This window comes from Cyanistes caeruleus, chromosome 21, assembly GCF_971803275.1.
Source record: "Cyanistes caeruleus chromosome 21, bCyaCae1.hap1.1, whole genome shotgun sequence".
In the NCBI taxonomy this organism is placed as follows: Eukaryota; Metazoa; Chordata; class Aves; order Passeriformes; family Paridae; genus Cyanistes; species Cyanistes caeruleus.
Window position 1 is genome coordinate 9,901,390 of NC_141721.1, and position 24,884 is coordinate 9,926,273.

The 24,884-nt window shown below is 39.7% G+C and overlaps 3 protein-coding genes across 22 annotated transcripts in view; 2 read left to right on the forward strand and 1 right to left on the reverse strand.

Moving 5' to 3' along the window:
- The window catches only part of PITPNM3 (PITPNM family member 3), a 52,679-nt gene extending 42,036 nt beyond the window's left edge, over nt 1-10,643 (forward strand). For both annotated transcript variants that reach the window (XM_023939561.2, XM_086859223.1), the window contains 5 exons: nt 1,073-1,221; nt 2,700-2,849; nt 3,681-3,864; nt 4,287-4,415; nt 4,795-10,643. In XM_023939561.2, the coding sequence (XP_023795329.2) occupies nt 1,073-1,221; nt 2,700-2,849; nt 3,681-3,864; nt 4,287-4,415; nt 4,795-5,103 (921 nt within the window). In that variant the 3' untranslated portion in view covers nt 5,104-10,643. The remainder of the gene's footprint in view (nt 1-1,072; nt 1,222-2,699; nt 2,850-3,680; nt 3,865-4,286; nt 4,416-4,794) is intronic.
- PIMREG (PICALM interacting mitotic regulator) lies at nt 10,395-18,695 on the reverse strand. Of its 18 annotated transcripts, none has more exons than XR_015278460.1 (7): nt 18,406-18,695; nt 17,139-17,458; nt 16,010-16,341; nt 15,184-15,279; nt 12,722-13,102; nt 11,902-11,985; nt 10,395-11,185 (listed from the first exon to the last, which is right to left on the reverse strand). XR_015278460.1 is itself a non-coding variant. In XM_086859237.1 (6 exons), exons 2-6 carry the CDS (start codon nt 17,427-17,429, stop codon nt 11,110-11,112), a joined length of 885 nt encoding a protein of 294 aa, XP_086715363.1. In that variant the 5' UTR covers nt 17,430-17,458; nt 18,406-18,695; the 3' UTR covers nt 10,395-11,109. The 18 variants fall into 18 exon arrangements, 8 of the variants coding, with proteins under 8 accessions (XP_086715363.1, XP_086715360.1, XP_086715364.1 ...); XR_015278465.1 differs by lacking the exon at nt 11,902-11,985 and adding an exon at nt 14,282-14,328; XR_015278464.1 differs by adding an exon at nt 14,282-14,328 and having other exon boundaries at nt 11,902-13,102.
- Nucleotides 18,582-24,426, forward strand: FBXO39 (F-box protein 39). Of its 2 annotated transcripts, XM_023939473.2 has the most exons (5): nt 18,589-18,819; nt 19,439-19,488; nt 20,427-21,640; nt 22,435-22,611; nt 24,120-24,426. In XM_023939473.2, exons 3-5 carry the CDS (start codon nt 20,627-20,629, stop codon nt 24,246-24,248), a joined length of 1,320 nt encoding a protein of 439 aa, XP_023795241.1. In that variant the 5' UTR covers nt 18,589-18,819; nt 19,439-19,488; nt 20,427-20,626; the 3' UTR covers nt 24,249-24,426. The 2 variants fall into 2 exon arrangements, with proteins under 2 accessions (XP_023795240.1, XP_023795241.1); XM_023939472.2 differs by lacking the exon at nt 19,439-19,488 and having other exon boundaries at nt 18,582-18,819.
- Nucleotides 24,427-24,884: the final 458 nt, after the last annotated feature.

Here is a 24,884-nt window from a genome sequence, read left to right on the forward strand (position 1 = left end):
ATAGCTGACCTTTTTCTGAGCTCTCGTCTCTCTTACCTGATTATGGCTGTCTCCTTTGGTTAGTGGTGAGTATGCTGTACAGTGGTTTCTGAACCTGACATCCATCTGTACCACCTACTGGAGACAATTAACTTTCTGAAGAAGATGGAGAAATAATTTTATAGTAGTTAATAAACCACTAAAAGCAAATAATGTATCATCCTACCCAGGTAAAATAACGAGATAAAATAGGCATTTTAGAGGCTAGGTGGCTGCTGTATCTTACACTTGAGCATGTAAAGATTAGTTTTAGAAATTAGTAGTAATGTGACACAATTGAAACTGTCATTCCTAAAGCTGGCTGCAGAAGCCAGGCTTACAGCTAATAAAGCCAAGCATCAAGTGAACACATTTTTTCATATTCACTGAGGTTATAAGAGTTTCTGTGGAAATTAAGAGAGCAATGCTGCTGAGCTGAGGGCAAAACTGAAGTGTGGAGGCTTTAATTGGCCTGTTTCAGTTCCAGCAAAATATTTACTGTCCTTTATGTTGATTCTGATTAAATATTTCAGTTGAAGAAAACCACATGGATGAAATCTTTTGATAAGTTGAAGTGTTTTGGTTGTAGGCGAGGTTATGATTTGATAAAGATTTCATCTAAATAACCAGATGAAATTTTGTAGCTTTAGTGTGTATAAAGGTGATATAGTCATGCAAGAGAAAATTGTCTTTTTTCCTAGTTTAGGGTTCCTCCCAAATTTCTTACCTCTATACCTATGTTCCTACCTATATTCTTACCTCTATACACATGCAGTACTAAGATCAGTGTTTTAAATTATGAAGACAATAAATTATGAAGACAATAAATTATGAAGGCAATAAACTCTTGTAATGTATATTAGGAAGCATTTGCTTATTGAGAGGACTTTCTTTGAAGTTCTTACTGAGTCATGAAGTTCCTTCAAACTTCCTAGTAAGCTTTTACTACCAACCATGGTTGGGGATATTAATATTATCGAGGCTTGGCAGGCCTTGTAAATGGGGGATGTTATGTTGACTATCTCACTAGACTGTTGTTTTGTTGGTTTTTCAGGTGGATATCTTCATAATGACTGAGCCATCTTCGGGTAGGTGGGTGTATTTTGACACAGAGATCTCCAACAGCAGTGGACGAATATCCTACAATATACCTGAACAGAAGAGACTGAGAGTTGGTGTGTATCCCATCAAAATGGTGGTCAGGTAATAACTCCAAGCTGGAACTAAAGCTGTGATGGGTTGTTGTGATCAGGACATAACTTCAAAACTAAGTAAAAACTTCATTTGAATCCCTACTTGGGAGATTAAATCAAAGAGGTAAATTTAGCTGAAATGAAATGTGTTGTTATCCACCAATTAATAAATTCCAAAGTCAGCTTACAATCCTGTGTAGTACTGCTTGAGGAGGAGAAAATGTTTTATCTCAGTTTAATAAAAAAAGGCAATCAATTCAAGAAAATAGAGTTACTGATACGCAAATGAAATTATATTAAAAAGTGAAGCTTTAGAGTGCAGGAGTAAGTTTCAAAGAGGAACAAAATAAATTGTCCTGTCTTTGTTCATTAGGCTGTGAGCACATATTGTGAGTATCTTCATCACCGTACATAAATGTGATCTTCACATTACAGGTTTTAGGGAACATGTGGTTGGATAGGAAGAGCTTTGGATTTCCTTGTCATTTGTTCATTTTTTAACATCCAATTCTCTTGGGGAAAATACATCATAAGGAAACGTTTTTCATGTCTTTCCACAAGAAGAGTGATGTATGACTGCATTGTTTTTTGGTTGGTTGTTTTTATTTGTTTGTTGCTTTTGTTGTTGTTTTCTACTTTTTTCAACTGGCATTCCCAGCAATTCCCTGTAATTTACAAGGATAGAGGGTCATTAATTTTACCAACTGTTAAGCTTGTGGCTAAGGTTTGAGTAGTAATTTGAGTACTTCAAGCTGGTTTGCGGGTTTTTTTTTCTAATTATTTCAGTTATTTGTACATATGTGATTTCTTATTAAGATAAACTTCCAAATTTCTTTTTGGAAAACTATTTCCTAAAAGTGTTGATGCTTTGAGAAGGCTGACCTAGAACAGAGGCTAGACAGAGTAAGAATAAAGTAGGTATTTATTGAAAGGCCTTAAAGGATACACATTGGGTAGTACAAGAGCCTGGTCAGGGTTATATGCAAGATAGACCTAAAATGGTCACAAAATGGAAGGCTGGACATGAGGTTTCACACTTTTATAAGTTTTGGTCCATCTGCATATTGGGGTTAATTGTCCAATTGCAGCTTGAGGTTATGAAGTCCTGTCATTCTTATTTCCTCTCTTCAGTCCACTGTTGTTTATGCTTTTGGGCCTGAAACTTTTAACAATTGTCTATGGTATCCAGCTAGAAAAGGAATTGTTTTGTCTACCTGCTCTTTGAAGAGAGCTCACTAACACTTAATATGAAGCTTAAAACTACACACCTGGGCAGCGCAAAATCTGAAAAATATGAAAGCTAAAACTTAAGGCATCAGTGTAAGTTTCAATTGTCCTATGTAAGACTGAAATCAGAAGCCGTATTTGACATTGAGTTTTAAAGCTGTAGGTCCAGACAGATCTAATTTCATATCTTAATTAGAACATGCAGAAAAATACATTCTGACATTTTGCTTTTTAAATTCATTTATTGCTTTGACTCTCCAGAGGGGACCAGACCAGTGCTGCAAGTTACCTGACTGTACTGCCTCGAGGAATGGAGTGTGTTGTATTCAGCATTGATGGTTCCTTTGCAGCAAGTGTTTCAATTATGGGAAGTGACCCCAAAGTCCGAGCGGGGGCTGTTGATGTTGTCAGGTAAATGAGATTTGAGCACTTCAAATCTCTGACTTTCTGCTTGAACACAGTAGGAAGGAAAAAGGTTGTTACACTAAACAGACAGCAGTTTTCTAAGGGCTCAGATTCTCTGCAGATAAATTTCTATATTTTCTTGCACAGCACATCTGCCTGAATTTCAGGGTAATATGAGAATGCTGTGGATGACATTGAAATTTGTAGTTTAAGTTGCCTAAAGATAAAAAGTTGTTTCTTGGGAATGTGATCTTGAAGTGTTTGCAGTGAATTAATAATGATTCCATGTGTATTTTGTGTTTCACTAATTTCAAAAAAGGACATATTTGTACTTCAAAAATACCAAGTACCAGGAGTATTTGGATGTTTTGGAATGTTTTTTGGAGGAAAAATTAAAAGGCCTCTTAATCAATTCTTGCAGGTCTGTTAGTGTTGCACTGGATGGGAAAAGGCAGTTCTTATTTTGGAACTTGCATGGGAATGTAGAAATGTCACTTTCAAGGGTGTCCATTCCTTATAGCTGAAATGGCAGGAAATCTCATTAAAAATTTCAAGAGTAGAAGTACCTATGTGTTGGTTTATTCTAAGTATATACTTTTAAATGGCTCTCATATTTTAGATAATATTTTGTATAAGAATGTCTCTTGCTTTCCTCCATCTCCTGCAAGGTGTAGACATTATTACTTAGTTCCTTGATTTGGAGCAGAGACTTAGGTATGCTCCTTTCCACTTGTTGAAGGATAGCATCTGACTTCTAACTGGTCTGAGAAAAGGTGCTGACCTTACCTGTGAGTGCTGTTTGTCTTTCTGAACTTATTTAACTGCTTCTTCTGACAGACACTGGCAGGACCTGGGATATCTGATTATCTATATCACTGGCCGTCCAGATATGCAAAAACAGCGTGTGGTTTCGTGGTTGTCCCAACACAATTTCCCACAAGGGATGATCTTCTTCTCAGATGGACTTGTTCATGATCCACTGCGACAAAAGACCATTTTTCTCCGGAATCTCGTGCAAGAGGTACTAGAAACCTATATATAGCCTTAAAACCTCTTTTCAGAGAATGTCATTCAGTAGAGATCTCCCTTCTTTCAGAACAGTAAGTCTTACTGAACATCACAAAGTCTTTTTGCCATTCCTCATTTCTTTTCTCACTTTTTAAAGAGCAAGGAAAGCTGATAAAATGTCCAAAGGGAACTCCAGTCATGACAAATATGTAAATGATCTGCTTGTTCTTTCCTGTGCACATAGCTGTAGTTCTTACTCACATGTAGGCAGCTTTCTGTGCCTTTCTTTAAAGCTAAAGATTTAGCTTTCTGTGGTTTACAGACTGAAATTGTTAACAATGAACTCATACGCTGCTTTATTGCAAATCAAGTGTTAGCCTTGTAGTAGCATGGTCTTCAATATTGCATTCACTTTGGAAATAATGTTTGTTTCAGTGCCACATTAAAATCTGTGCTGCATATGGTTCCATGAAGGATATTTCTGTGTACAGTGTCTTGGCTCTGTCACCATCCCAGATCTACATAGTTGGACGATCCACAAAGAAATACCAGGCACAGTGCCAAGTAAGTAACTCAATCCATTCAATCAGAAAGTCCTAGGGAAGACAAGGAAATGTATGCAAGTGAATGCATGTACAAAGTCACACATACAAAGCAGCAACAGTATTTCAAAGAAAGGCAGTTTGGGTTACAAATGAGGCATTTTCTGGGTGAATAGTAAAGAGAATAAAGTGGTTGCATGTTGTATATACAAGTGCATGCATTGCATATTTTTGAACAACAAAATAGAGTGGGTCTCTTGAAAGAAACATGAGGCGAGAAGAGTAGTAGTACTCAGTAGATGCCTAACTGGGATGACAGTGATCAAAGCTTAACTCTTCATAGCGCTCATAGATCAAGGCAGCAGTAATTTGTCATTCCCTTTATTTTCTTCCCGTTTCAGTTCCTCAGTGAAGGTTATGCAGCCCACTTGGCCTCGCTGGAATTCAATCTCCATTCACGACCCAAAAAGAACAACTCCCGGATGATCTTGAGAAAAGGCAGCTTTGGCCTCCACTCGCAACCTGAATTTTTGCGCAAGAGAAACCACCTCCGCAGGACTATGTCTGTGCAGCAACCTGACCCACCTTCTGCAAACCCCAAGCCAGAGCGTGCTCAGAGCCAGCCTGAATCAGACAAAGATCATGACAGGCATTTGCCTTCCATTGCTTGGGTTCGAGGTGGAGTTCACAAATTTGAATCTATTCCCTAGGAGGATTGGGAATGTAGATCTTGGGTGCACCCCATTAATCTTGTAGGTATGCCTCAAAGATAGTATTTAGGCAGCTCCAAACTTAGAGAAGTAGACAGGAATTTGTACTTTGTACAGGAGTCTTCCCTGTTCTGAAATCTGCCTTCTTACACCAAGTGTGGCACTTGCAGTATCTTCCTCTTATCATGTTTATTGGGGAAGTTTAAAAAAATCTAGAACTATCACAAGTTTATCATCATAGCAACAGGTTATTTTTTTTTTTTTTTAACAGATATAATATGTGCAATAAGAGTAAAAGATACTGATTTTACTCAGAAGGATTGTGGTATCAGCTAATTAGCTGCACCCAAAACAGTATAAAAGGTAGGCCCCGTAGGTTACAGAGAATGTTTACACTTTAAACATTAAGTAGTCATGACTGTTTCCACTTCACTTTTCAATAAAAGCGATAAAGGGAAGCAGCAGTGGGAGCTGGAGTGGGGTGGTTAGGACTTGTACAACAAGATGCTTTCTGGGTGCCTTAAACCCAAGGTTTCCTTTCAGCCTACAATGTTGGTAAACAGACTCCAACCTGGGCACTCATATTTGTGTGAGGTGCTGGACAAATAAACGAGAGAACTTCACTTGTGAACCAAACATAAAAACTTCATGTTAAAAATAAATGTGTCTGCCACAGTTTGAACACAGTTCGTGTTGTTGTAAACAAAGTAGTGTGCAACTGTACAAAGATCACATTGTTTGTGGAACTTGGTAACTGTGCAGAAATGTGTGGACTACTCCAAAGACGATGGCTCTGATGATCTCAGTCTGAGAGTCAGATCCTGAGGGCAAGTTAAAAGGAACTGTTTTACTAAGGGATCTGCAAACTTCAGAGCAATTACTTTTTTAATTATTCTAACTAGAATCTTTACACTGGAGGGGAAAAAAAGTAAGTAAATTGATAAATTGTTTACCTTCTCATGCTTCACAGCAACCAGCTGTATTAAGACAATCTGTAGCATTCAGAATTATAGAATTTGAAGTTCAAAGAGTGGACGTGTGAAAAAGCAGGTGCCAAACAGACATTTTTCTACTGATTTAAATATTTCTCTGCTCTCTCAATGGACTTACTAGAAGTAAAATGTGTGACATTTTCCCTAAGTAGTAATGTTTCCAACTATAATGTTTCCATTATAGTTACTTTAACATTGTAGCAGTTTGCAGATTCTTCATGCAGATACTTCCATTAATTCATTAAGAGAACTTCAATGACAGAATTGATGCATGTTTTAAAACCTGCAATGAAGTTACCAGTGTACGTTAGAAAAAACTGGGTTTTTTTAGCATTAAAAGCATAGTATTGACACTGAGAAAACTTGAAGTCACAAGGTTTGTTGTTTGTTTTTTATTTCAGGGAATTGGGATGGAGAGGTTGTTTTGCTTCTCCATCACCCTTTCAGGTTTTGCTAGACCAGAAAGTCTCTCACCAAGTTGGTTAATGATTTTGAAAGTTAACATATAAAACAAGAAATGCAATGGAAAACTATTAAGACTCCACAGAAGTAAAGTAAGTCTATACTCCCTGTTAACCCTGAAGTTCCAAAAGTGGGCTTTTGGAAGGGCGTAGGAGTGTGGCTTTAGCCTTGAGAGGTAAAAAAATAGCTTATAAGTGGAGTTCTTTGATTTACATTTTCAGGCATTACTTGGCAAGGTTGTCAGTTACCTATTTCAAACTTCCTGAAATATCTCTGGCACATCAGTAGTTGGTTTTGGGTTTTTTTTTCCCTCTAATGCTTCCTTTAAGGGAAGCGGTAACCTCTACTGAAGATTAAGGGCGGATAGTAAAAGGTTTGATAGAAAACACTCTTTGGGAGCAGATAAGTACATTACAAGGGGCTAGGGTTTTGTGCTTTGTTACTACAAAAGCTAAATGAAAGATAGTTTGCAGGCTGCATTGAAGCAGTCTTTACAAATGCTTTCCCAGTACTATCATGGTTCTTGGACCCATGAAATTGGAGGAATTATTCCATGTTCTCTCTCAACCCACTACATGTATTAATTCTAATATGTGAATGGAAGGCTTGTGAGAGAGGAACTTACTAGGAAAATTTTAAGTTTGTTGAGGGGTCTAAAATATTGACTGATCAAAAAGTTCTTTTTAAGCATTGGGTGTTTGTAGAATGTCTCCTGACAGTAATTGCTATTCCTGTTCAAAGCTACTGTTGCTTTAGCCATCTACCTCTATCACCCAAGAGACTTGAAAACCTATTTTTTTTGTTATAAATTGCTGTAGTAGAAAGATCTACTTCCTTTCAAAAGAGGGATCTGTGTGTAATTCTGTGACTGTGTTGAAGGAAATAGTGTCTGAGTACAAAGTTAGAAAAATCTCCTAGATTATAAAGGGCTGTCTTTTACTCTTGGAGACATAATGTCATTTTACAGGATTCCATGTCATGAAGACTCTGATTTTGTGTATTTCTATTAATAGCCAGGTCACATTTACAGTAGTCACTGTGCTGGCTTCCCTTAAGAATATTAGGAGATAGTAGCAGTAAAACAATGTGTGTGTGTGCATGTGTGCACACGCACGTGTATGTGTATGATTTAGTGTGGTAACAAGTCCAAAGTTTCTACAAATGGTATTAAATTAAAACTGAAAATATTGTCTCTAACTTTGTTTTACAATATATGAGAGCTTATATAGCATTTTCATAATTCCAGCACTGCTGACTGCTCATGGCTAGAATGGCTGTGCATTTTGGCAAAATAGTGATACAGGCATTTTAGCTACACAGTTTGTCCACATGAAACTGCATCCAGTCATTCAGAGGCATTCAGCTTGCAGCTGGATTTCAGTTCTACTTGTGTTTTCATGGAAGATCAGTCCCCTAGGCAGGCCATTCACTGAGGGTAAGTTTGATCCTAGAGTCATCTTGATTGCAAGTTCCCATTGCTGCAGTTTCTATGCAGTCAGCACTTACTTAAACTATACAAACTATGAAGGTGTTTTAACATGCACAGAAGGGAAAGGGACAGAGAAGTCAGGTGAGTGTGCCCACAGAACATACATTAGACTTGTCAGTTGTTTCAGCACCATCAGTTTAGTGCCTCCAGTGTGTAACAGAAAAGCACATTCTTTTAACATGCTGAATGAAGGAAGCATAAATAAAATTGTAAAACACAAAATTGTTAGTCCAGGGGGTGCTAAGGCTACAGTTTAAGTAAGCTACAACTGGAAGCATTTACTTCTTTGTCCAGTTGATATGGATTCATTTTAAATTACTGTAAAAAAAATGGCTGTGATTAATAACAGTGGTAGAGTTATTTGAGATATTGTGAAAACACACTTTCACAACTGTGGTGTTTTGGTTTTGTCTCTGTGTGTGTGTGTATAGCTACTGGAAGACACTTAAGTTTTGGTTCTGCTTTCACAGCAAATTTGTAACCAGTATACATTAAAAAAAAGAACAAAACCAACTCAAGCACAGCAACAGCTGTCTGTTTAATTTTGTTGTCTAGCTAGGTAGGTTTGGAACAAGATATCATTGTATAGGTTGCAAAATTCAATAGTGATGTTAATCCAAATCTGCTTATTTTGAATAACTATAACATTTTTGTTTGCATACAGTAATGCTCTTGGAATAGATTTTTGTGTGACCAAAGTATTTCTGTTTAGTTTTGTGGCATGGTTTGTATCTATTCAGCATAAAATTCTGTTAGGTGTAAAAACAACAAAGTACTGGTAATTCTTATTCATTGGGGTTCCATGAGAACTGTCATATTTATTTGTTTACATTAAAGTAGTCTTAGTTTATACAGATTACTTCCCTTTTTCCTCTAGTACCTAGGGAAGTCACTTCCAAACAGCCAAAACTTTCACTGGTTATGTAGAAGTGGAACTACCAGTGAACTAGAGAAAAAAAATTACACACCCTGATCGATGAAGGCAAATGACATTTCTTTCAGAAGCTCCACTATTCTGCAAAGTAGCCTTTGTTTGCCATTACTAGTGAGCAAGTTGTCCTGTGTATACATTGCAGTCTTTCTTTAGCCAGGACACTACTCATATATGCATTTAACAAATCCTTAATATTTAGATCTATAGTATCATAATGTCTTTCATGGAATAAATTTAGAAAGGTAAAAATATTATTTCCCTTCTTTCTATATAATTTTCCGTTTTAAATTTGCTAAAAGGTTTTGGGTTTTTTTAATAAGCATTTAAAATAATACCTAAAACCAGTAGGTATTATTTTAATAATACCTACACTTTAAAATTTGTAGGTCAAACAGTTGTTACTGAACAAGTAGGGTTTTCCCCAGTTTTTTTCCCCTCTTGCCATGCAGAAAAGTGAGTATATTGTCATAAGACTCGATGATTGAAGCATGGACATATATTTGGTAAACTCATTGGCTTGATAATAGAAAGATGAGGATTATGCACCACAATTTCATAATTTTTCTGGTTAGAGAGTGACATGTGGTATCTGAACTCAGGATCTCTGCACTGACTTGTTCATGTCAGGCATGCAGGGGAGAAAGCGGCACTTTCATCCTCGTCTGGAGCTAGTAGAGCATAGAATTCCTATAAGCACAAAACTTTCCAGCCAACCTTTTCAGCTTCTCTAAGAGCAATGATTCCTCATGGTCTGTTCAGAGCTTAAGCAGAAATTGTGGGTTTGTCAAGGTAATTAAGAATTCCATGGTGTTTAGTCACTCAAGGTGACTGACTATACGTTCCTACAGATGAGCCTAACTTCAAAACCCCCCTAAAAAATGGAAGTAGAAACACATTTTTCTGGATGAAAAGATTTGTTTTTCAGAAATGTGGCCTGGAACAGTTAGAATCCATGGGCTCTGGAATTGAAGTAATGTGTTGGCTCTTTCACTCATTTTAGATCAAGCCCAACAGACAGGGATTATTACTGTTTACTTGTAATTACTTGTAATTTACTCGTATTAATCTCAGTAACCTGTCCTTGAAACTGAATGGAATTTTGGGGGGTTGGGGAAGATAAATTTGACAGATGATTTGTCTTTTGTACGGATGTATAGAACCTAGAAGGGGGGAAAAGAGAGAGGCAGGTTTACTGTGATGTGCTGGGAGATGGTATACCAGAGATTGCAACACTGAAGCATGATTTAAAGATAGTGAGTTTGAAAGGTAGGGTTATTCCTGGATGCCTGGTGTTCAGCCCAGAATGGCAGTTCTCTCACAGAACCCCAAGTCTTATGCATAACTTGTTTTTCTATTTGTGGGAGAGAATAGGGGCAGTCCCTTTACAACTGAATTCACACAAGGAAACTTGAAATTGTAGGTGTTCTTTCAGTCTATAGTTTTATTAAGTGCTTACTTTTAAATATTGTCAGTGAGAAGGTTCTATCTGGTGACAAATGTTTATATTTCTTATGGCTGCATTGTAAAGATTCAAAAATGTACAATAATGAATTTCTTACTATGAAATAAGGAGTAAGATTTCTACAACTGCTATAGATTTTGATGTGAGCTGGTTTTTAAAATCTTAGCCACTTAAATAAAATCTTCCTTGCCTTTAAACAAACACTGTCACTGATTTTTGTTACCAGTAATTTGATAAATATTGGATCATGATTGTCCAAGTAACTGGTGGAAACATTATAAGTAAAGGCTGTTTGATCTGTCTGAAGTAATACTTAGATTGGAGGTCAACTTCTGAAAAATTCTAACCCTCCTTAATTTTCAAAAGTCACAGAAAAAGTCATTTCACTAATGAGACAACATCTTTGTGGAAGCTTTATAGGAATAGTTTCAGGACATGCAAAGAATGACTTTGAGATACTATACTTTTCTATATATAGAAAAGTTGTTAAAAAATCCTAAAAAACAGCCCACAAAACACACACAAACATTACATCAAGAAATAACATAAGGTAAGTTCTTTGTCATCTGGAACTCTAGAAGTCTTCAGGCTGGAAGAGTTGCTTTCATGTATCACATCTTGCAGGAGCTGATCTGGCTCTCTCAGTTCAGCCTGCTCCAGGAGTGGGTCACAGCCCAGGAGCAGGATGACCCCAGGTGTGACTGGAGCACTCGCTCTGTGGCTTTTGGCTGTCAGTCTGTGCTCTGAGGAGACAAGGATGAAAGGGAGGTCTTTTGCATGGGATAACAGAGGATTTATTGCTCTGGGGAATCTTGGGGGCAAAAGACAGAAAATGCGAGCGTGGAACAGCTGAAATAGGGAGGCGGTTCAGAGGGAGGGTACAAAGCATCAGCTAATCAGAGATATCCTGGGGAGGGTAAAAGGCAGGGTTCACAAAATCATCATCCAATGAGGGAGGTAGTGGGGGAAAGTTGGGTCACATGGACTAATCAAGCATTGAAGTTTAGGGGATTTCTGAAGAGGAATTCCAAGCATGCGGTGGGCTTAAGACAGCTTGACAGGAGACTCAGGGTAGATTGACAACATGGGGTGGGAGGGTCTCATTTGGACCAAACCATCAACTTAGGTAATAATAGAACACACCATTAACAAGAAACACACTGCAACATTCATGTTTCCAGGCCTCAGTAACTGTTTCAATGTTTTAAAATGGCTTCATTTGACAAGAAAAAAAAAAAAGAAAAATTGTGAGCAAGTTTAAAATCAATACTTATATATACATCATAATTTAATGCTTTTCATATTTATATCCGATACCATTAAAATTTTAGTAACACTGGAACTACTAGGACACGTACACATCCTAAATTTATCAAGTAGAGCAGATTCCCAAATCAGTCTTGCATTTGAAGGTTCATTTTAGAGTGAACATAATTGGAGAAGCCTGCATAAAGCTTACCATGGAAAACAGCCCTGGTGTTGAATTCTACTTGAGGAATCTTTGCTTTAGTTTGAAAGACTTAACTTCATTATACTGAATGACCTACCAAAAAAGGCTTGTCAAATGAATGTTATAATTTTTTTTAGAGTAATTAGAAGCAAAATACAGGTATCAAATGTTAAGTATACATAATCAAAATACTTTAACCATGATACTAATTAATAACAGTAGTTTCAAGAGTAGTAACAACTTGTATTTGTTTTGTATTATTTCTTGTACATTTGCAATTGTAATAACAAATTGTAGTAACAAATTTTCATATATAACTAAAAGACAGATACATCACAAAAGCAATGTTTAATTCAACTCCCAAGATGCTATCTAAAGCAGCAATAAGAAATAACAAAGTTGCTCTGATTTGTCTGGAACCAAACTACCTAAAATAGGATTAGTTAGGCTAATCCTTAAATCCATGAAGTAAGAGTCCTAATATGGCTCCATTCTTGAGGCATGAGTGACTCCACAGAAGCCTGTTGCTTTGGAATGACAGTTTTGCTTAGAACTCAAAGAAGCCACTAGTGTTTTATTAACTTCCAGCTAACATGATGAATAACTTCTAGTTTGCCAACAGCAACAAAAAAACCCAAAATAACAAGTTAGGCTTTCAAAATAATAGGCCAATCTTTTTAACATGGAAAGTATTTGTGCTAAATCTCATGACTGCTGGATACCAGTTTAAACACTACTCTTACCTAGAATTACCCTTCATAAATCTATCATAAGCCCTTGCTTTGGCCATTCTTTCTGGCCAGTTCAGCATTAGTTCCTAGGTTCTTACTGTCTCATGAAAGTCACTTTCAGGGTGGTTTCCTCATCTCAGCAGAAGATGATGCACTGTGGTTGGTACTATTTTGATTCACTCTTTACTTGAAAAGAGAAAGCAAGGGAAGTCCTGAGCTGCTTCATAAAAAAAAAAAAGTATAACAGCTCATTAAGTGTATATAGAACACAGCCTTTCAGGTGCTATACAGACATCTCCTTCATACGTGCTCAAATTTGGAAACATGAAAAAATAGTTACAGCCATCTTTGTCTAGGTACCAAGCACTTGATGGAGCTTCTTTGCTTGCCTTCTGATAGCTTGAGATGGTTTCAGGGACTGATGTACAGACTGTGAGTTTTGTGCCATTAGATAGTAGTAGTTTGATATTGCTTGTTTCCTGCAGAAAAACAACAGGACTACCATTAGCAGCATGAAGTAGAGTTAATTAACTGATTGTCACACAAATTGCTGGAAAACAGATGGGGGAAAGGAAGAGATCTGGTACACTTTCACTGTGTAACTGTTCTAAACACTAGCAGGAAAATAATTTGTTATCTTCAGTGAACAAAAATGGCAGTACATGAATTAAATACTGCAATATTTTAACTAGCAACAGGAGCATTTCCTGTGATATAATCTAATTCATTAAAATCCAAACATTAGAACAATACGAGGAACTAGAAACAATCACTTGAAAGCAAGGTTTGCTTCATCATGAAAAAAATGAAAAGAGAGCACTAACATTAAAATTCATGGCAATACCAGTACAGACAGTCTCATGCAAGACTAAAGGCACCTTCAAAAAAGTTCATTTCACAATTATTCCAATAGGCAACTAGGCAGTAACAGAGCACACTGTATGCATCAACACATGCAGGAGTACTGGACCAAGTTGGGGAAGCAGTACAGATCACTGCTGAAAACATCAGTCCAGCATTTGAAACTGCTCTCATTTTTCTTAAAAAGTTACAGCAAAGTGCCTGGCACCTCTCTTCGTTGCTAAAATAGAACAAAGTATTCAGGATGTACATTTCCCTTTAATAAAAAGATTACTTCCAACATAATGGGTGAAGATATTTATGTCACATTCATTTGGGTACAATTGCTGTGTTTAAAAATGCCACCAATACAGTTATGAGCTACTGTTAATTGTGATAGCATGAACTCAACTACTATGAAAATATGAGGGATGGAAAAGAAGGGCTGTAAAATCAGACAGCTCAGGATAATGGTTCTCTCATGCTTTGTGATCATTAGTAGCCAATGAGAACTGAACTTGAGTGACAAAAACATTAGTCATTTCTTTGGTCTGGGGTGAGAAAAGCTGATGTTTGCATAGGAAGTTCATTGTGAACCCAACAAGGACTCCCTAATCCACAATTTAGAAGTGAAGTTTAACAACTGCACAAGGACCTGCTGTAACAGAGACAGCCAGGGCAAATATGGGGGAATCCTGTGGTTCTACATAATACTGCCTTAAAGCAGCATGAGATAATAAGCCTCTCTCTCTTAACAGCAGGTTTTCTCCCCACAGATGCATGCAGGCACAGACAAGGTAAGTGAACAACTACTTTACCTGGTTGCTACTATCTTCAATTACGAATGAGAGGAACTGTCATATCACTAGCGGATAGGAGAATATTTGGAGTGAGATTTAGTGAACTTTCAGTGGATATGATAAAATTAACTTGATACAAGCTTTTGACTTATAGTTATCTAGACATTGTCCCATTGGTACAAATTTTTGCAATTATCTGGGATGTTAAGCTCTTACCTTTTTGTAGGTAAAGCACTTGTTGCTAAACTCCCTCTAGAGAATTTGAGGTGCTTGACATTTACTTACTGAATGCTTGACATCAAGTGTTCTAAGAGATTCAGAAGTTTAGGGAATAATCCTGTGACAAGATTTCTGATTTAATTTTTATTTTCTTAATATGGCTAATTCAGAATGACATAACCTTCACAAATACAGCAGCCTACGTCCTTGTGGATTAACCAAGGTGTTTTATAAGAGGCTTCTTCATCTGAGTACCATGCATTGTTCCCTACCTAATAAAATGCTACCTAATAAAAGGATTTTTTTAATAGATGTGCAGACATCAGTAACTGTGTCAGCACACTGGAATTTTTCCCCCTCCTTCCCCAGCCTGGATTGGCACGTCTTTTAGACAAGAGTCAGGGAGGTACTGTTCTCACACAAGATCAAAAGTAGGCTCTTTCTGCTAATAATCGGACTTCCACAGCAAGGAAACTAAAGACAAGGAGAGCATTTGACAGATTTTAGAAGCTGCAAATCCAATGGCAGGTTTAATCTTCCGTGGTATCTTGAAGAAAAAAAAGGATATACTACATTACACCTGAAAAAGTTCTGCAACTATTCCTCATCCTGAGTTACAGGGACTACTTAGCCTGCAATTGGCTATATTCAGGTGGCAGGTAACCTGTACCAAGAGTTGAGGCACGCTTAGCAGTATTTACCTCTCCTCTTTCACAATGGCATCATCAAATGCTTGAGAGATATGCTTCAACTGGCAAATCCCTGATGAGACCAGTTCCAACTCGCAATCAAACTCTCTGCAAATAGAATGATGGTTGCTGAAGATCAAACAGGACAGGGCTGACTAGGTGACACTATTCAGTCTTCCATCCCTGCAGTACCACTCTTGTTACCTCTAGACTTCATCTAGACGAGTTTAGGGCAGTGTCAATTATGCTCTTATTTTCATTGGCCAACTGCTTCACATCTCCATTCATCCCCCAAACAGCTCTCTTCCAACTCAGCCACAGGATGCAGATTCACAAGGCTTGGATTCAACTTCTACCTTTAACCTTTCTTGTGACTTTGACCAAAAGAAATACCTATGTGCATATTATGAAGTTTTTCCCTAGCTCACAACCCTTGATCTAATTTGTGTTTGTTGTTTGAGGCAGGAATCTCTCTATAAAGAACTCTATTCCTGGTATCTTTGGAATACAAATAGCAGCTTTGGAAAAGTTACCATTAACTTGGAGCAAGATACATACAGCACATTTTCCTTCACCCAAAAAGCACCAGCTAAGAACCTAGGTATGTCTCTAGGAAAAAATTACTTTCTATGTTTCAGCTTTATGCAGAGCTCAGTCCCTGTCTATACAGGGAGCTGAAACTATTTTAACTATTCAAGCAGCACATACCTACACACCTTCAGGGGAATAGGACAGAAAACTTCATACTTTGCCTTTCACTTTACCAGATAATCTAATCAGAGAAGAAAAAAATAATAAATAATAATAAAAAAAAGGTTTAGAAAAGAATGTGACTTACATCTTTCTGCTGGAAGGAGCAGGTGATGAATAAGGGCTCTTTAGTGCTGCTGCTCTTCTGGATCTCCGGAGAGAGACAGCATTTTTACCAAGCCAGGATGAGAAATCCCTCCATTCTCTATGTTCTGGTGCCCTTGTTGGTCCAAGCAAGGCCCTTTTGCCAGAACTTGGAGTGCCTTTAGGACTGGTTGCTGGAGTAATGCTCTTATAGAAAGGTGTTTGAGGTGTAGCACTTCTTTTTGTGGTAGAACTGGTCGCACAGCTTCTGCTGATGGATTCAGCTGGAAAGGTCACCACTGAGCATACTGGGCTTTGGCAAGACTTCTGTATTTTCTGAAAGAAGCATTAGACATGTAAGGCTAAATTAACTCAAGTAACCTCAAGTTTGGAACCAGGAAGACTAGGAATATTTGGGATGAATTCCTAGCTTCCATTCTCATATCAGGTTTCAACTAACATAAATGCATCTTAACCTCTGTACTCATTTGCATTGTAGAAGTCGCATGCTTCCCTTGGTACTGATGAAGGACCTCAGAGCAGGCATTGGAACAAAGCTCCTGCTGCTCTTATGCTGGAAAATGTCAGGCTCCCCAACACAGACCTTATGTATTTAAAAATCTGATGTCTCCCAAGAAAGGGAAATGCAAGCTTAAATCTGCTACCTTGTAGCAGGTTTTGTCAGTCTAAATTTAGATTAACTATACTGAAAAACACGGCAGTAAATAGTATGGGTACAGGAGAATAAATAAAAGAAAAAAATTCAATATGCTGCATATTTCTCTGTAAGAAATTTTTGCAAGCAATGGCAATCTCTACCCAACTTCCTTCGTGTGAAGGCTGCCCTGCCATATATGATTAAATATAGTAGGGGAAAAGCTCTTATTTCATAATAAAATAAAATGCTTTCACCTTCTTCCGTTCTGCCAGATCCATAATTTGCCCGTCTATACTTTAAGAAAAAATATTAAAGATTTTAAAAGTTAGTAGCTATGACGCAACTACTAAGTTGTGCAAGTGTGTGGGAATGGACTCTCTGGAATACAGCACAGAGTACAGAATTCACAAAACTTAGTACTGGAATTGAAGCAAAAACTAAACTCTATCTATGTTCCAATGCAAAGGCAAAATACCTGGGACACTGTTCCAAAAGCATATTTTGCTGTTCTTTTAATTGTCTGAAGAGTTTGGCACCTCTGTCTTCGTTCTGGACTTCCCCTAGTTGGGGATTTATGAAAATGCAGCTCTACTCGCTTTAATGGTGCCCGTTTTCTTAAAGACATGCGAATGGTATTGAGAGAACTCAGAAAGGCCCTTCTCTTGAAATTGTCAGGCATAGGGCTCTCATTCTCACTAAGGTCAGCTAGGAGCTGGTGTTTCCGCCACACCACTGTTGCTTTGACATTCTGGAGCACAGATGACATCTTGTTCCAGTTCTTGGTCAACTTTATTTCTAAAACAAAATAAGAGCAAAGCTTAGACAGAACAAGGTACAAAGCAGAGAAAAAAAGAGAAATGGAAACTGTTACACGATATATTTGGTTATATTTGCCTGAAGCAAGAAAACCAGAGCTGAGCAGATTTTTACTTGGGGTTTTGAAAGAGAACAGGGCTGATTTCTATAGCTATTTAGGTTTGTGCAAGTCCATAAAGAAGGCAATTCCGCTGCAAGGCTCTAGTTCGAGAGGCAGAATGCTCTATGAGTACATTTTTTTTGTTTGTGTCTCAGATCAAAGTCTGCTATCCCAAATTTTTGCCTTCTTTAGTGAAAACAACCTTCCACTGCCAGACAAGTTAACGCAGGTGCTATTGTCTCCTGCCGTGTTTGCTAGCTGAATACTTCTATATCAGTCACAGTTAACACTGCGGATATAAAAATCCTGAAATAGACAGAATTATTCCTAGCAGAAGACTTTGGTGGGAAGGGATAAAATTCTAGTTATCTATATGATAATTTAAACATATGCACATCTATACCTTCAATTCTTGATTTTCACTCGCTAACAAATATGAGTCAGGTGAAATAGCCCGAGAGAGCCGCTGCTGCCCAAACGGGTATTGCACAGGACAGCGCGGTGCTCTATTTCTTCCGGAGGCCACGGCGGTCTGGGGCAGCCCCCGGCCGGGCCCCTGAACACGCTCAGCCCCGGGCCTCGTCCGGAGCCGCTCCCGCTGCAGGGACCTCGCTCTGCTGGCACTGCCGTGCACTGACAGCCGCAGCAGATCCGCAGTATCGCCACATCGGGCTAACGGGACACGGGGGCAGCGGGCAGGCCCAGCCAGTGCCGTTACTGCGCCCACCAGGACGGTAGAAACAAGCGCGAAAAGTGCGGCCAAGGCCGGAGGAGACGCACTCGGGAAGAGCGGGCCGCTCTGGCAGCCGTTCGGGGCAGTACTCACCGAGAGCACCGAACGAGACCGGGACCCGATCGGGACCGAGCCACAGCCTCCCCACAGCAGCTGCTTCGTGCGCCGCCACCGCGTTTGAACTCCGCCCCGCCCCCTCCGCGCCCCCGGATTGGCGGCGCAGCCGCCGCCCGCCCGCCCCAATTGGTTGGGCCCCGCGCGCGGGCTGCTGCCGTTACTCGGCTCGGCGCGCGCGGAGCAGCCGCGAGTGAGGAGGGCGGCGCGTGCCGGTGCTGAGCGGAATGTCCCGGGCCAGCGGCACAACTGCAGGGGCTGCGCTGCCCCTCCGCCCGCGGCTCTGGCGCCTTTGCGGACCTCGGCCCGGAGATCCCCGTCAGCTGGAATAGTAAAAGGACTCAGGCTGTGTTGCCCGCTTGGGTATCCAAGCCGCAGCTCCTGTTACTTCTGGTAATTATCGGTCAAAGTCTTAGAAGGTTTTTGTTTGTTTCCTTTTACTCCACGGGCTTCTGCAGCTCTTGCTGCAGAAAACAGCTAGTGTAACTGTCCGTGTGGGACCGTAAACCATCCGGGAATGCCCTTTGAAACAAATCAGGCAGCAAAGAGGGCCAAGGGCAAAGGATGTGTGTTCAGCGGTGGGGGATTTTGATTTTTTTTTTTTTCTTACCCAAGTGTCAAACAAGACATGAAAAGCATTCATTTATCTTTAAATGACTGATGCCTGAAAAAACAATGCTGTAGAAGGAACTGTAGCAGGAACTGGTTTTTTTTTTTCCGAAGATTTATTTTCCCCACACTAAGTTAAACTCCGAGCTGATAGCTATAACACCTCTTTAGCTAATACTTGGCTTACAATGATGGGGAAGCCAACCCAGCAACACTGCAGGATACCTCTTGAATCTCACCACTGGCTTATAAACAAACATACTTTTTACAAATTCATAAGAACTCTGGTTTTAAAAAAGTTCCTCTTGATGGTGTTTGCAGCCCTTTGTATTCACACACTAATAATGATGAGTGTAATGTAATAAACATCCTTTATGAACAGATGTGTTTCTTTGTGTTGCAGCCCTATATTCTGTTCTGCTTTCCTCTGTCCATTGACTTCAGGACATCCAGGTAGCTGAAGTGTTAGACCTCTTCCCCTGTGTCCTCCCCACCCTCAATCTCAATAGTAAAAGTTTCAGGTTCTTCTTGCTAGCAAACTGCAGCTTCACCCACCGTATTTTAAGACTTGGCTTGGATTTTTGAATACTGATCTAGAGATCTCCTAAATGACTAATAGTTCTGCAAAACAAAGAGCTCTTCTTGAGGGTAAAGCATACAAGAGAGTGAGTCAGGTGGTAATCAGACCACACACTCAGTTTCTAAGGGTTATCTTTGTAGCTGGGGATGTGGATTGGCACTTTGAGTGGCAAGAGTGGGCAGAGGAATCCCTAAGAATAGAAATGGTGCTAATTGAAGAGTATGTGTACAGGCAGAGAGACTCTGTGTGGCATAAGAACTGTAGGCCAAAAGACAAACAGCAGACTGAAGCTTAACAGTGCTATCAGCCTGTCCTTTCATGCCTGTTTATAAAACTGAAACAGAAATATCTGAGCCTTTGTAGAATTGTAAACTGACTCTCATGGATCTGCATGTTTTCTTCTTCTTCTGGTGTGCTTCTTGTTTCCATCCATTTCAACTTTTTTATCCAGCCTTAATATAGGGTAGGGTACTACTTGTCATGGAATGGTACCCCAGAAGGCTATGAAAAGTCATTAGAGCTAAGTTTGCACTGATGGTCCTGTTCAAATGTATACTGCTCAAAGAACTGAGTACTTTTAAACAGGCATCAGATCACAAACCACGATCAATTAATTGCAGCTGATGCTAACCAAAGGTTTTGAAGAGGGTGTGGCTGCTGTAGCAGCAGCTGATACCATTTCACTGTTAAGCTAGACTGAAGACAGAAAAGTTAAAAGATGTGTCCTGTGCTTGTACTGTAATTATTCTTCACTCTACTTTTTTTTTTGTTTGGTTTTTTGGGTTTTTTTTGTTTTTTTTTTTTTATTTAGGTAAGACTACAGTTTAAACTCAAGAGTTTGTTTGACTCTGACAGCTGGAGTACAGAGGCAAAGGGCTGTTGGTTTTGATTGTGAAGAAGCAAACTTGCATCCATTTGTTTAGAAGCCTATTATGCTGGGATTGGCAAGAAATCTACACACAGCTTTCTGCATGTTGGTTTGACTCAAGACCTGGAAAAGAAGTCCTCTCAATGGAAGATGACGGTGGACCTGAGCAAAGGTCCTGGGCCTATCTACCCGATGTCTGTCTGAGGCATGTCTTCCATTGGTTAGATGACAGAGACAGATCTCGGGCTGCCTTGGTCTGTAAAAAATGGAGTTGTGCCATGCACTCTGGATCTCTCTGGAGATGCAGAACCATCACGTTCTATGGCCAACCATCAAGGGCACGCACACTGGAGTTTCAAAGTGCACTGTGGTATACCAAGAAATTTGGCAAGTATTTGAAGCACCTTGAGATCAAGTTATCAAATCCTTACAATACCCCCTTTATCAAAAAATTTCAAGTGATTATGAGAGGTCTTCTTTCACACCTGGGCAAGTGTAATAGTCACCTAGTATCCCTGAGCATCAAGTACCTAGAGTTAGACTGCTTGATCTGGAAAAATGTAGTTAGGGCTCAGTTTATCAAGAACTTAGCTGCCTTCCTGAAAAGAATGAGCAATCAACTTGATTATCTTAACTTAAAAGGAGCAAGAATAACTTTGGAAGAAGGCTGTGAGCTTCTGAATTCTCTGAGCAGCTTGACTAATAGAAGCTTTATATCTGAAATCAATATTGAGGATTTCTTCAGTCTCCACCTTTCTGTCTACAGCAGTGCTTTGTTCCACCAAACTATGTCTAAGTTCCACAGGCTAACCACCCTGACTTTCAATTATAACTGCATGTCTGATGAACTGCTGGACATCCTGCGGGAGCACAGCTCTCACTCACTGTGCACTTTGAATATCAAGTGTCATATCCATGACCCTCATGGGCAAGTGGTCTCAGGAATGTCGTGGGCAAACTTGGCCAAGAGAGCCCCGAAACTGAATGTGAACTTCTTCTTTGAAAGAGTAATGAAGCATGATCACCTAGCTAGGATCCTACTTGTGGAGATCCCAGTTAGGAGCATCAGCCTACGGAGCTGCTATTTTAGTGACCCAGACTGGACAATGAGACCTACCCTCACCAACCTTCTCCCAGCTTACTGGCATGGTCTGCAGGTAAGGGAAACGATAGGGACAACCCTACTGCAATATCGCAATGCAAAACTATACAAAGTAATCATGTAGGCCTTCTACATGACAGCAGTCAGCAACAGAAGTTCCTGACTACATCAGTTTTACGTTCAGAGGGCACTTTCACAAGTGAGTAATTTCAGTGTTTCACCCATAGTGTTAGTTCATTAAGCAATCCTTGTCTACTTATAATCCACCATAATGCTATCAAGCTACTCTATTTTGTCAATGCACAAATGTCCTACAGCACATCTAAATTAACTGTGTCAAAATTAAATTAAATTTGCCTGCGTTAAAGCACTTCCATGTCACAAGAGATGTGTCACCAAAGGTTTGCAACACCTGACCCACATAAGTGAGTATCAGGTCTTTGCACACCAGAGGGAAACACATGGCCTTACCTGATGGTTGCTGACTGCTTTAAGTCCTGTTTCACTGTAGAGTTTCCAATAAACACCAGAGATCTGTAAAGCTTTCTAGAAACCATCATTGGCTCTACTCTTGTCTCTGGGATAATTTTCATTATGTCAGATAAGATCATGGTATGACTGTGGGTACAGCATTTTCTAATAAATGTACAAAGGATCACCCCATCTTAGCAGGAGAGTGTTAACACATACACTGTTGTCAATGCAAAAGAGATTCTCCGCTAATGTCAAGGTACAAAATTGATCTGCTGACACTCATTTTTGTTGGTTAACTTGGAAAACTATTTGTTGAATTCTAGTTTCTGCATGCAACGTCTGTTTAGTAGTACTAAGTGTTCATTTTTTTTCAAGAAATTAACACTTGAATTGAACAATGACCGTGAGTTGCTGGACAATGAGCTATTACATCTTATCTTATCATGCAAGAGGTTGTTATTTCTGAAAGTCTGGGCATTTCTAAGCGTCAGCTTTATGGAGAGGCTGCTACAAAACCGTGCAGAAAGGAAATGCATTTTGACTACCATAAAGGTAAGACTTTGTGCTTCAAAACTCCCATTCCCATTCTTGCTCCTATACCCAAAGGTCCCCATGCACAGGCAAAGGTCACTTACAGAAATGTTAATATAATTATCTTCCCTATGTTATGCCTTAGTACCACTCACAGGAATGAGGCTTTCCAACCTTCTTAGCAACATACAGATACTACAGAAGTTTTTTATGAAGTCCTGAAAATTCCAGAAGCCCTTCCTAGACTGGCATTCCCTCTGTCACTTCTAGCTCAAGCCCTCTCCCACTTCTATGGTTTCTCAGTTATCTCTCAAGCTCAGTGCTTGTGTCTATGCTTAAACCAGCAAAGGTGGACTGAATCCCACTAAACTGCAAAAAGATATAAACACATCACACCATTCAGGGGTCCTGTGCTGAACTGGGGCCAGGCCACAACTGTGGCTGGTGTAAACCATGCTGACATGCTACTTTGTGTGATACAATCTGAATTCAGTAGGTCCTCACAGATGCGTGCAGAACCCAGGGATGCATCAGTTCTGGGGGTAAAAAGAACCTTGCTCTTCCTGCCTGAGTGAGCACAGGCAGACAGCCAGGACAAACACAAAACCACAGCTAAAAGACAAAGAGTAAATTTATTTCCCTTCCTTTGCTCACCGAGGCATCCCCAAAGCAACCCCCAGGCAAACACACACAAGTGGGGATGCAGGCACTGTTAAATCTGGTCCATGCCAGAGGGTCACTGGCTGGTGTTCATACTGGGTTATCCAAGGCCTATTCCCATCTGCAAGATCACCTGAGTGATTTACAATCCTTCTTGCTAGTCTTCCACTATTTAACCCATTCCTCCCAACACCACCCAAAACTTCTTTGGCAGGAGGTGATGTTTTCAGTCAGTTGGGAGTGGGAAGAGAGTAAAGTCTTAAGATTCTATTCAAATTCAAGGAATTTTGATTCTCTAGATTCCTTACTAGTCACAAATGCTTCTTGTTGCCACGAGCTGTATGGGGGCTGAGGAGTCAGCCAGCAAAAGAGTTGTGGTACTCTCCTGGAGAGCTAATCTATGAGCAAGATACTTCTGCTCATAGGGAGGGAATGTTTTACCCAGAGACCTTTGCAAGTTATATTGATTTATTGTATCCCATTGGTTTTTCCCCTGTCACTTTACCAAGTTACTCTGTTACTAGTTTCTCCCCACCCCTCTCCTCTATATAAATCCCAGTTTTTCCCCTGTTGGGGAGAGCTGCTGTTGTTGGCTCCCTTCACAGAGGGCCTCTGCTCTTAATAAAGGCCTGTTTTCTGTGGAATGCCACACAGTGCTCTAGTCCCTCTCTGCATCGCCTGAGAGCTGCCGCTGAGCCTGAGCTGACAATCACTAGTCAGGCTAGGGATGTGCCTATGCCTCTGGGCTGTTTTTTCAAAGACTTCTTCAGGGAAGTTGCAGCACCCCTGCCATCCAACCTGCCGTGGCAGTGTTGTAATGGGTTGAGCTCCCTCTATATAAGAGACATGACTGCTGTTTGTGCATACAGGTCAGAATTTATACAGCCCAAGAGGACAGCACTGAGGAGGAGAGGCTGTTGGCCGATATTTACAGGAAATTCAAGTACCTGATTGACTCAGAACTTAATTATTTTGTCATCACCTACCCAATGGTGTAAACTACAGGAAAAGGAGAACACCCAGTGACATCTACATTAATGGATCCTTTGAAGGGCCTTAGTAAGGGATTTGAATTTTGACAGCAATGCCTCTGAAAGGGAGTTATCATTCCAGCAAGAGAGAGGCAAGGGACAATTTTAAACTCCATGCATTAAAATGTTGGACTTGGGAAGTGGACTCCTTTGTCTCCAGCATTATTTATCTTGTCCTTGCTTTGTTTTCCCTTCCCAGAAGCAAAGGAAACAGTGATCCCTTTTCCATCCTTACTGGCATCTCTGACAAAAATAAGACCCTCCTCTTTTTTCAGCACTTCTGACTGTAGAGCTTCAAACATCTCATCTTTGAGATGTTTGCCATCTCAAAAAACCCATCTCACTGTTTCCATTTTATAAATAGGGAAACTGAGACATGGGGGTGAGGAAGTGATTTTCCCAAATTTGGCCTTGACTTGATCTCAGTTCAGATGCAGACAGATAGGCTATCTAGTTTATCACTTAGATAAGTTAGGTCCTGTTAAGTTGGCCATACTGTCTAGTTCTTAGCAGCAGATGCTAAGATAAAAACAAAACATAGCATGGCCCATTCTGAGAGACATTCTTCTGTCACCCTGAGAATCAGGCCTTTTGATATTGTTT